Source organism: Aplidium turbinatum, chromosome 4, assembly GCF_918807975.1.
Source record: "Aplidium turbinatum chromosome 4, kaAplTurb1.1, whole genome shotgun sequence".
In the NCBI taxonomy this organism is placed as follows: domain Eukaryota; kingdom Metazoa; phylum Chordata; class Ascidiacea; order Aplousobranchia; family Polyclinidae; genus Aplidium; species Aplidium turbinatum.
Genome location: NC_137475.1, coordinates 23843337 through 23855649, shown reverse-complemented (window position 1 = coordinate 23855649; position 12313 = coordinate 23843337). Strand labels below are relative to the sequence as shown.

General features: G+C 41.4%; 2 protein-coding genes across 2 annotated transcripts; both read right to left on the bottom strand.

The window, feature by feature from the left end:
* Positions 1–3243: 3243 nt before the first annotated feature.
* LOC145768999 (uncharacterized) lies at positions 3244–4497 on the bottom strand. Its single transcript, XM_082580600.1, has one exon. It carries the CDS (start codon positions 4495–4497, stop codon positions 3244–3246), a length of 1254 nt encoding a protein of 417 aa, XP_082436726.1.
* Positions 4498–9765: 5268 nt separating this feature from the next.
* LOC145768998 (uncharacterized) lies at positions 9766–12035 on the bottom strand. The gene is made up of 2 exons (XM_082580599.1): positions 11952–12035; positions 9766–11706 (listed from the first exon to the last, which is right to left on the bottom strand). The coding sequence occupies exons 1-2, from the start codon at positions 12033–12035 to the stop codon at positions 9766–9768; spliced, it is 2025 nt and encodes a 674-aa protein (XP_082436725.1).
* Between the last annotated feature and the right edge of the window lie 278 nt (positions 12036–12313).

The following is a 12313-nucleotide window of genomic DNA, read 5'->3' as shown; positions in this document are numbered from 1 at the left end:
AGCTCAATGAGAGATTTTCCTTTTTTCCTTTTATTAGACAGATAGCTATTTTTACGTTGATTCAACATATCAAGACGTTGAATACTTGTAAACATGTGCAGTTTTGCAATTAGATTGCTTATCAAAATCATCTATCCTTTTTTGTATAAAAAGTGGGTCATAAAACTAATCGTAATACTGGATGTAAAATTCAGCATTTTTATATGCTGAAACAGTATTGTATTCATATTTTATAAATCCATTTTCTATTTAGAAAATATCAATATAATGCGGTTTGAGCATAGCTGAATTTAGCACGGATACAACGACTGATTTTATGACTTTTATACAAACAAGGACAGAAGAGAAGTAATCTAATTGCAAACCCGCGCATGTTTACATCGTCTTGCAATGTTGAATCCACGTCGAAATGATTGTATTAGCGTTGTATTCAATTTCTCGTATTATCGAACTGTAAATGTGCAGCCACTTGTAATTTCAATGTGCCTCATTGCATATTCTTAAATATTTCTGAATTTGTGTGTACATAACCTGACAGAACACAGGTTGCTTTACCATTGAATCAAGTTGAAAAACGTTGCTGCAAGAGCCTTGTGCCAATTGCTGCAGTCCGGTATTGCTGTAACCAAATCAAAATACTTATCAATATTTTGCTGCCAAACTGACATTTTTATCGCATAAACGCCCATTAGGCAAAAAAAAAGGCAGCTAATTTTTTGTAAAGTATTTCTCCAGGTTCACAATGATTTGACGCATAATAAATACTACTTTGAATAAATCTAAATATTGTTTGGATTTTAGTGTGTGGCATATGAATCTTAGAGAGCTTATTGAATCCACAAGAAAATGACCCGAGGCATTACAGATTTTCCTTTTGATGAAAAGCGTTGTGACGTTCTGTTAATTAATGAACCGTAACTGTTTTATTTTGAATTTCTTTCTGACTTCTGTTTATGTAAAGCATCATCGACTTTATCGGGTAATCTTACTCCTAGTACTAGCCTTGTATGTAGCCGAGTTCACATTGAACTTACATTGAGAGACGCTGTTGCAACTACAATACATTGCATTTAAACCGCTTTTTTTGTTGCATGATCTTCCATTCGTTTCGTGGATTACATAATAGTATTTGATAAACGCCACCCTGCTTCTTCAGCTGGTCTACATTTGTTAATAAAGCGTAGGAGTTGCTGTTCTTGGAACCGAGGTCACAAGATCATAATCCAAATTGGTGTGACACGCGTTCAGAAATCTCATTACTGCATGTAATTGATGAAGCATTGTTCTTTTAGTCAAGAAGCGAGCTTTACTTTGAGCGTGGGAAAAGTTATTATTTTGCATGAAAAATATAGATTCAAATTGAGATTATGTAAAAAAAATTTAATCACAACATGGCAATGCATGTTCTTCATTACTCTACCAAAAAATAATGTGTAAACTCACGCTACAATTGCTTTAATCGCAAAATAATCCAAAAGTCATAAGTCACCTCAACATTTCAACGTCTATGAGCAGTTCTAAAATTCACATAGGTTTAATTTTCGGATATGCTCAGCGTGAATAATTTTACAAAGTGAATCCCAAAGTTTGAAGCCGTACCTTAAAAAATAACAGAGATATCACTCCTAAAGCATAAGAAGAATCGACAGCCCCCCCCCAAACTGACCAAGACTCCAGGGAGCCCAACCTCGTAAGGGTTAAAGAATATCTTTCTCACTGGCGCCAAACAGTGGATTGGATTATTATATGCCTCGCTCAGTCAATACGGTTATGCGCCTACAACAGATAAAGAAACAAGCCAGGTAGATTGAATCTGAACAAGGTCTTGAGTTCTGTTATTTTATTATGGCAGAAAGGTTGCAAGATCACAAGGTTACAAGATCACAAGTTGCAGGTCGCAGGTTCAGCCACAAGTTTGCAGGTCGCAAGTTTACGGGGTTGCAGGTTGGAAGGTCCAGCCACAAGGTTGCAGGTCGCAAGCTCGTTTAACAAACTTAGTGGGCAGATATAGGCTACTTCAATTCTAGATAGAGCTGGTGATTATAGTTCAGACTCACCGAGACAGCAATCAGGGCTTGAAGTGATAATCTGTACAAATAATAATCCAAATAATAATAAGTCATACAGCAATTGATTCTACTAGTGCATCTTATTCAAATAGAATCCAAAAATTTACAATTAGTAAATGGTTAAGAAATACTTAACATAAAGTTTCTCAATTTATGCTTAAGAGTTAAGATTTAAACATCTCGTTTTACCAAATGCAGCTAATACAAAACTCAACGGAATATCTGGTCTATGCTCTCAAACGTTCGCTTTGCTAAGCCTTTTATGCTGATATTGCAAAACACAAAGAAGATGTGCTATATAAAGACAACGATAAGAAAAAATAGCTTCAGTAATATGCCTTGGTTGAAGAAAGCAAGCGGATAACAATCGTTCGCTAACGTTCATACAACATCTTTCAAGATGCGGCGAAAGCTTGGAAGAAATATTGTGCTACACCAAGTATTTACATTCACATACAGACAAACGACATTTAGACGTTGAATTACCGTTGGCCGTGCTATGCCAACGTTTAAATGGATGATGAAAAACAACGATTAATTTTCAGCCCACAAGATGACATAAAATTGTTTTTTGTTAAAAATAGCGTTTTAAAACAACACACTACAGATACTCTAGTGCCGTTTCATGAGTCAATCCCAAGCAAGCCCAGTCTCTTGTCTAGAAACTGACAGCAATTATTTAAACTTGTGTTTCGGGAAGAATAAGGAATCGCTAACAATGTAAATTGTTTTTGTACAATTTGATAGACTACTAACTCCGTGGAGAGAGATATATGGATTTAAGTAAACACAAGCTTTATGTCTGTAAAAGTAACGTAATAATTCTATCAGCACGAAGACGTGATTGACGTTTCAGAGGTTATCTTAAAACAACAAAGAATGGCTTGTTTGGCTGATATACATAGACTGCTTCATAGAGTGGCTGCTACTTGACATGTTATTCAAGTCGATTATAAAATTAACACACTCCCGGCCCGAAGAAGGGCATATATAGGCCTTCTTCTCATGAAAAGTAAATTTTATCAATCCAACTAGTAAGTGTTGAACTTCGGATTGCTTGGCATTAGGCTACAGTATACAATATACATATTACAATAGGCACATACAGTTAGTTACAATAATAGTTACAATACATCAAAAAAGGTTCTGGAACTCCACAGTTCATCATCTTGATCTAGACGGCGTTCTCGTCCTCACCTTCAAACGGAACAATGACGCAAAGTTTGGTGATTGGACGTTTGAGTGTTCCTGTCGAAGTTTTGACCATGACCACTCTCACATTTCCGAATTTATAGGGAAATGTCTCTGTAATCCTACCAAGCGGCCATTTTTGTCGCGGTGTTAAAGTGTCACTGAGCAATACAATGTCTCCCGTTTTAATGTTGGCATTCCTGGAACGCCATTTTGGTCGAGAAATTATCGATCGGGGGTATTCCTGTATCCATCTTCTCCAGAAACAGTCGGCGAGATACTGCACAGCCCGATATCGGTCACTATGCAAGCAGTCCTTTTCGGTTGAATATAGCGGGGGCAAACTGGGGTTGGTATTTAATTTTAACAAGTGATTAGGTGTCAGGGGTAGGTCTTCATCTGCGCCGAGTTTAACTTCAGTTAGTGGCCTGGAGTTTACGATGTCCTCAACTTCAAGCAAGAGAGTGTGAAGAGAGTCATCATCTAATGGGCGCTTTGGTAAAATATTTAGAAGTACTTGGCGGACGGTTCTTATCATTCTTTCCCATCCACCCCCCATATGGCTTGCTAGGGGTGGGTTAAATTCCCATTCAACTCCTTCTTGTCGAAGATAATCGTGAATTTGTTTTCTGTTCCAATTTTGAAGTTCTCTTTTCAGCGTTCTGTGGCAACCGACGAAGTTACTTCCATTGTCAGAAAAGATCTTGGTAATTGGTCCACGGCGAGCAATGAATCGTCGCAAAGCGTTCATGAATGAGTTGGTAGTTAAATCTGGCGCCAACTCTAGATGTATGGCTCTAGTAGTTAAGCAAGTAAACAGGCAGCCGTATCTTTTCACGTCACTTCTCCTTTGGCGGACGACTATTGGTCCAAAGTAGTCAACGCCAGTACTGCTGCGAAATGGAGGCTCTGAAATTTGAAGTCGTGCTTCTGGAAGTTCAGCCATAAATTGCACTCCTGGCTTTGCGGTTCTACGTCGACAGCGTAAACACCTGTTCAGTATTTTTCGAACAGCAACTTTTCCATTCAGAATCCAGTACTTATGAGCCAGCAGGTTGATTGTGTGAGATGCACCAAAGTGCTTCGCCTTTTCAGCGTGGAAATCGATGATCAAATCCGTTAGGTGTCGACCCGGAGCAAGAATGGCTGGATGTTTCGTTTCGTATGGTAAGTTTGCTTTAAGTCTACCTCCGACTCGAAGGGTGTTACCGTCCAGGATTGGGTTTAGCTTCTTCATCGGCGCGAGTTGAGTCTTTGATTGTTTTGGTCGTTGTCCTTTTGGCAGTGACAAGAATCATGCCGGAAAGGCTTGGTGTTGTTCGTAACGTACCAAATCGTTTTCAGCGAACTGGAGTTCAGACACTTGGATCGGATTTTGGGTGAGGTTTGAAGTGATTTCGTCGCCACGTATTCGAGCAAGCAGGCAGGGGCGGATCCAGGTATTCACGTTAGGGGGGGCGATGTCATTGACTTGCAGGCAAGTGATCAGGCACAAACAACGACGAGGGTTTCCTCTAGAAAATTTAGATTGCATTTGATGCGTTGAGAGCATTTCGAACACAAATTATGAGAAATTGAAATTCTATAACTTAATTCAACAATGCTGTTGTTTAACAAAGGGAGAGATGAAGAGCTGATATGCCCTTGCCATGTCAAGTTGAAGCCTGAACAACCTAGCCGCATTTATAGTTGAGACTGAAGGTTGCACTCTTGATTGTTTCACGGCAATTTAAAAATTGGCCTCGGAAAGATAATAACAGGTAATTCTGTCTTCCAAATATTGATACAAACATTGAGGTTATAGATTTACTGTATAACTTCGAGGTTTTATTCATCTGACAAGTTTTGAATTGTTACAAAGAGCAATGAGGAAAGGTTATGCATACATTCAACATAATGAGCAACAAAAGTGGGGGCCAGGTCAAAACACTGGGTTATGCTTATGCTTCACCTCCCGTAGAATTGCCACTAGGCCTATAGGCTAGGTAATAGGTATCGATTGTAAATTTTTATTTTGGACCAGCGAAACACTACAATTTGTACAATAGAATGGCAGTTAAACATAGTTAAATGACGACCAAAAGATATAGTCCTCTTTTAAAACGTGTCATGCACGGTCGCTGCATCAGACAAAAAAAGAAACTAACAATAACAGAAACAACTATTTCTGTGGACTTCACAAATAAAATGAAAATAAAAAGCTACTTTGCCGGTACGGGTAATACTAACAGGTGTCGTACCTTTGACTACAACACAAAGTCAAGTTTACGGTTTCTACTGTTGGCAAATTGATTTATCACGGAGTTTGTGTCAATTAAAATGTCCCGATGCTGGTATAGTAAGGCCAATCCATTCAGTCTTTCCTCGCCGATGTTGTTCCTCAGCCAGGTTTTCAACGACCGAAGAGATGAAAAGCTTCTTTCGGCTAATGCTACGCTGACTGGCAAGGTTAATAATATTTTTAGAAGAGAGTCTACGATTGTTTACACATTTTCATCACACGGTTGTAAAGCTTCTTCCGCAGTCAGCGGTAAGACTGCAGCAGTCGCCGGGACAGTTATGTTTTCCCACTTCTCCTTCCATAGTTGGATCTCTGAACTTAGAGCAGATTCCACACTATATATATGACGTAACAAGCCTTTGTAGGCATTGCAAATGACTTTTGTCAATACTATCGGGTCGGTACTTGAGCAATTTCGTGGTAGCAATGATGTTAGGTGTCAAGATGCTAAAGTCTCATTGAAAAAAATTGAGCTTTGCTGTTTCTAGATGCAATTTCAAGGTAGAATCAGTGGCCTAGCAGCCACCTGGCGGTTCTGGCTCTGCGCCAGGGGCGGCAGGCTGCAAGGGGGCGGCAAAATGAGGCTGCACAGCACGAGAAACGAGTTAATTAATTATAATGTACCTCATATTATTCTAGAAGCGATTCAATATTTTTCTTTCTTTTCCTTTTTATGTTTTTGGCAGGCTCATACTTAAACTTACTTGCAGAAAAAAGGACTGCTGCTAGCGCAATGCTCTAGGTAACAAGATGAAAGCGTTTGTCTTTTTAGTGGAAGAACGAGATAATCTGGTTAAAGGTTCTGTGGATGCAGCAATCACAAAATGCACAGAGCTAGAGATTCCAGTTGAAGATCGGAGAGTTCGCAGAAAAAAGAGAATGCCTGGCGAACACGCAGAAGATGCTGGCCTTAGTGTTGTTGGAGAAGTAAGACGATGCATGTTTCAAGCTTTGGACAGATTTAAACTTGAAGCTGAAACTAGGTTTACCGGCATACAGCACTGATTTTTGAATCCTCACGCGCTGCTGCAAAGCGAAAGTCACAATGGATTCACCAACGCTTTTAAAAGCACTTATGACGACGGAGTGGACTTTTTGGAGTTAGCTGTGGAAATTGACAGATTTAAGAGACTGGTGCGAAGCAGTGAAACCACGTTTGATCGTAATGCAACAGCGTTTGATGTTTTACAGTGGTTAGCTGAATCACACCTACTTGATTCGACACCATATTTGTGCTTGTGTCTGAAACTTTATCTTACCATTGGTGTCTCAATTGCGAGCTGTGAGAGGAGTTTCTCAAAGCCAGGGGCTCTATCCACTTTTAGAATCCGGGAGGGTGATTTTTGGACAGTGGGCTCAAATCGTCATAGTCATTTCAACTTCTGGGGGGCTGCGCCTCCCAGACCCCCCATTGCAGCATCAGCTTCTTTCTGATCGAAGCATAGGGTTTCCAAGTCGTTTCGCAAAGTATGTTTCGGAAAAGACATTTTTGGGTAAGCAAACTTGTAGTCACTTAACAAGAAATAATTCTGGCACTGCAAATGAAAACTCGAACCAATCATAAACTACGTTTTCCGTGACTTAAAAAAGAGCGAAAAGAAGATGATACAAAGCAAATCAAGTGCTGGATTTTCTATCAGCTGTTTGTTTGTTTATTTGTTTTTTCATATTTTTACCCTGCATTGCGAGAAAGCGGACTTGAGCGCCATGCATCGGTGTACACCTTCTGACGTACACCTGACCCACGCTGCAGCCGACGGCAATGTCTGTTTTCGGTTGTCTACTCTACTTATGACTTAAATTTGGTACTACCCATTACTCGAAATCGATCACTGGGTAGAGGCAATTATACTTATAGTGAAGTTTCTTCCCCAGAGAAACAACAGCAAGTGCGGGGGGGTGGAGTCGAACATGCAGGCTCTCGACTGCGAGCCCAACGCGCTAACCACTCGGCCACTGCTGCCGACTAAGTTGGCAACTGGTTGGCTTTTTAGGGGTTAGGGTTAGAAAGTAGTCATTTCATTGACGTGGGTTCGATTCTCACAACTGCTATTGCTCTTTTTTCTTCTGTAATTACCAAATAAAATTCAAAACAAAGATTAACTCTCTGGCTAAGTGCGAGAAAGGTCACAATTGGACGGTAGCCTCTTATAACATGTTCTGATTGGTTGGCGGTGTCATTCTAGTCATTTGCAATGGCAGAAATTTTTATTGTTAAAGTGGCTACCAAGCAAACCAAGTTAAAACACAGTGTAAACGCCTGGCTCGTAGTTCAGGGTTGCCCAACCAAAAAATCATATTGAAATGAAATATATATTCATATTGATAAAAAATTCAAAATGTGCTAAGCGAAAATATATTTTTCAAAATTTGATCAATAAAATATCACAAAACCTTTTCAAAGCCAAATGAATGGGGGGGGGGGGGGGGGTGATTTTGCATTGATCACCCCCCACTCCAATTAGTGGGGGGTGATCACCCCCCTCACCCCCCCCTTGGATAGAGCCCATGCTCAAAGCTCAAAATGATAAAGTCGTGTTTACGTTCTACCATGAATGATGATTGGCTATCAGCTCTATCGATTCTTTCTATAGAAAGAGACTACGTTCAAAAACTTGATTTTGAAGATATTATCGCTGATTTTGCTTCGGCGAAGGCTCGAAAAGTTCAACTTTGAGGCGGCTATTTATCTTTTATTTGCCTAATAGCCTACATTTGTTGTCCATTTTTTGTCTTTAATTTTTGGCCTTAACGCTGAGACAGTGAGGCTTCTTTCTCAAGCAATATAGAACTTCTGAGACGCGGCACATTATTTGTAATTATTTTTATTGAAAAGATTGCTTGAACATGAAACTATTTCAAAATTTGCTGTAATCTACTTAGGGCGGCATTTTCAACGAAAGCCAGGGGCGGCAGCATATGCTCCTACGCCACTGAGTAGAATTTCAATGGTTTTAGTTTCACGTCTGACCGTCAAAGTTGCCAATAACCTGCTCTGTCAACCAACTTATCTGGGCTAAGGGATTTATCGCCATGCTCTACAGTGCCGGCAAAAAGTTTAGAAACTTTTTAAATTTTAGTAATTTCGTTCGGTAATTAGACTCTGCGACAAAATAATAGCCTTATAACTTACTATGTTATTATTATAGCCTGCCCTAGCCTAACCTATTCTTTGAACATGGCGAAAGACTTATTCAGCATTGCTTACGTTATGTTGTTATCCAAATTGTATACATATAAATGAAGAATAAAGCTACTTTCTTGGGTTTTAGGGGGGGCGATCGCCCCAATCGCCCCCCTCTGGATCCGCCCCTGCAAGCAGGTAAGCCTTGACTCGTAGTAACCACGCTGTAGCAAGCTTTAGGTGATGCAGTGACGAAAAGTGGGAGATAAGTACATCAGTTCCTGTTGAAGATTTGTTATTTGTACCAATAGTGAACGAAGTTAGCCTACCTTCTGGCGCCGTTCAGGTTGAAACTTGGTGTAGATATCGTCGTGTTGTGGGTTAACGGATTGTTGAGGCCATTCGGTTGGTGGCTTCCTTAAAAAGTCTGGCCAATTTAGCCATTGACCAGATTGCAGTAGAGCTTCAGCCGTCATACCTCGAGATGCCTGATCTGCTGGATTGAGGGCCGTTGGTACGTGATGCCAGTCGTACACTTTGGTATGACCTAGAATTTTCTGCAGGCGATTGCGAGTGAAGGTTGGAAAACGTTTCGTAAGCTTTGCAGGACAATCATGGAATCTGTCCAAAAAATGCATGGACAATTACTTAGCTCGAGCTCTTGTTTAACGGTCCGAGCCAGATTGACGGTGTCCAAGGCAGCTTCTAGTTCTAGGCGCGGGATCGTGTGTCTTCCAGCGCCGGGTAGAAGGGATTTTCCTGTAACAGGATTGCAAAGAACGGTTGAATCAGGTAATATTGAACGTAGATAACACACGGAACCCCTAGCTCATGTTGAAGCGTCAGAGAAGAAGTGGAGTTGAACTTCCGGGATCGTGGTGGTGGACTTCAGCTTGTAGCAGCGAGGTATACGAATCTCTTTTAGACGTTCTAAAGTGTTTTCCCATGATCTCCACCTTTTGAGAGTAGGCTACTTGGTTCAGCAGGGTCGTCCCACCCTACCTTTGCTAGACAAAGTTCACTGTATATGAGTCTAGCTTCAAGAACTACTGGGGCTACTAATCCCAATGGGTCAAACAATGCATTTGTAACTGACAGCACTATTGTCTTTTAGTCAACGGTTTTGTAGACGGCTCTACGTTGAATCGAAATTCGTCGGTTTGTGCGTCCCATTCCATGCCCAGGACGCGTTGCTTTGGTCCTTCTCCAGGCAGCTGGTTCTTTATCGATTTGGACTTTTCTTCATCAGGGATTGAATTCATTACCTTATCGCTGGTGGATAGCCATTTTGTTAGCTTGAACCCAGACATGCCAAGGATTGCTCGTAAGTCTTTTACAAGCTTACATGCACTTTCATCGTTTTCAGCTGTTAGCAGTGCATCGTCGACGTAGAATGACGTCAGTAAGGTTTGAGCGACATGAGGATCAAACAACTTTCCATGCTCTCGAGCGGTTTCACGCAAGCAGAATGTTGCTACAGAAGGAGAGCATTTTGCTCCAAACAAGTGTACCTTTGTTTTGTACACGGTGGGTTCACGCGTTAGGTCGCCACCCTTCCACCAATAAAAGCGCAAAGCATCGCGATCACATGGTGAAACTTTTACTTGGTGAAACATTGCTTCAATGTCAGAGACTATTGCAATTCGGCCCGTGCGAAATCGCATTAATACACCGACCAAAGAATTGTTTAGGTCGGGACCAGACATGAGGTAATCGTTTAAACATCGATTGTGAGAGGTAGAAGCGCAGTCAAACACGACACGTACCTTGTCTGGCTTTTTTGGGTTGATAACTGGGTGATGCAGTATATACCATTTCTGACTAGTGTTGTTGATGTCATCTTCTGGTACTTCTTCGGTGTAGCCCTTCTCCAGATTTGACTCCATTTGAGCGACGTATTTTTCTAAAAGAGAATTGTCTGCAAGCAGACGTTTCTTTAAGCCTTTCAGGCGCTTTTGCGCCATCTCGCGGCTGTCAGGAAGCTTAGCACAGTCATTGCGCCATAAAAGTGGCAGCTGATAGTGACCATCAGAGCAGGTTAACCGTCTGCGCATCATGTCGTAGGCAATTGGGTCCTCACGAGAAAATTTAAAACCAAATTCTTGCAGTTCTCTATGAGATTGCAAGAATTTCATGAGGCTTTCCATGTCGAATAAGTCTGTGTCGACTGAAGGTGAAATTGTTTCTCCTTCGTCGGTTATGATTAAGTCCTGGATGTCTTCGGTGTCTACAGGCCACTTAGCGCCTCTAACAAGAAGGCTTGTGCTATTTTCCTTTAGACAAGGGGCATCTTTGAAGTGTGAACCACGAAGAAGCCAACCTAGTGGAGTGCGGATGGCATCTGGACTTTCGTTCGGACGTGGCGAAAATCTGCTTTCAAGACATCGATGGGTAACTGCATAGTTATTGCCAATCAATAACATTACTGAGCGATTTTTGACTGCAGGCAAATCAATACCTTGCAAATATTGATATGCTTGCAGTGTTTTCGGCTTTGGGCTCAGTTGCGGATCAACAGGGATTTTGCTGACTACTACGACTTCTTGTAGCTCGAAGTCTTGTTCTTCATCTAAAGATGACACTACAAAGGAGACGACGGGGGCTTTCAAACGTTGAGGACTCTCAGACGATAGCGTCTGGAGAGCAAAACTACGCTTGCACTCTGGTTTGGTATCCAGAAGTTTTATTAGTTCTTCTTCGCAGAACGTACGGTCAGAACCAGAGTCTAGCAGCGCATAGGTTTCGACGGTTTTTTCACCACAAGTTACCTTTACGGGAACGATGTCCAGGTACGAGTTTTGGCTAGCTAGCTCTTCCGGTTCTGAGCGCACGGCGAAGTTAGGCGCTTTTACAAATGTGTTGTCATGGCGACTGCGAGGAGTACGGTGCCATTGGTCGCTCATAACTTTAGAATCCCATTGGTGGTCATTGCGACGGAAGGTATCGTCTTTTGTCCGTATTGCAGGTCCTGACGTACCTTGTGCTGAAAGATTAGGTGAATGTAGGAGAGTGTTGTGTTGTTTGCTCCCGCAACGGTCTATCTGGCACGAAAACCTTGAAGTACACGCTGAACTTAAATGGTTTGGGCTTAGGCATTGTTTACATAAGCCTTTTTCTTCGACAAGGCGTACTCGTTGTCGATAAGACAGAGCACGGAATTTTTTACATCGAAACACACTATGAAAGGCATCTAAGCAGCATGCACACTTCCAATCCTCTTGCCGTTTGTTGGCTTAGTTAGAGGAGGTTTAGGGTTTTGTACAAAGTTAGTGCTAAATGAAGACACCTTATTTTTTCCAGATTGTGCTACACTAGACTTGTGTGGATTACTCGATAGTAGCTTTCGGCCGTAGACAGAGTTTGCATTCATAGTATTCTCTTCCAGTGGCGGCTGGTGAGCTGTGAAAGTGGTGGTGCTGCGGACGGGCGCAGCCCGGCCGCGTCTTCGCCGACGGCGAGTAACACGGCGGGGGGTCTGAGGGGCCCCCCCCAGAAAATTTTGAAAAATGACACTTAATTTGGTGCATTCTGTGCGCATCTTCAGCTCTAAATTGTAATGAAAAGTTAAGATAAAACTTTCGCGATTTAAACTTTATCAAGCAGATGCAAAAAATTAAATTTCTGCACTTTGCATATCTATAATTGGCT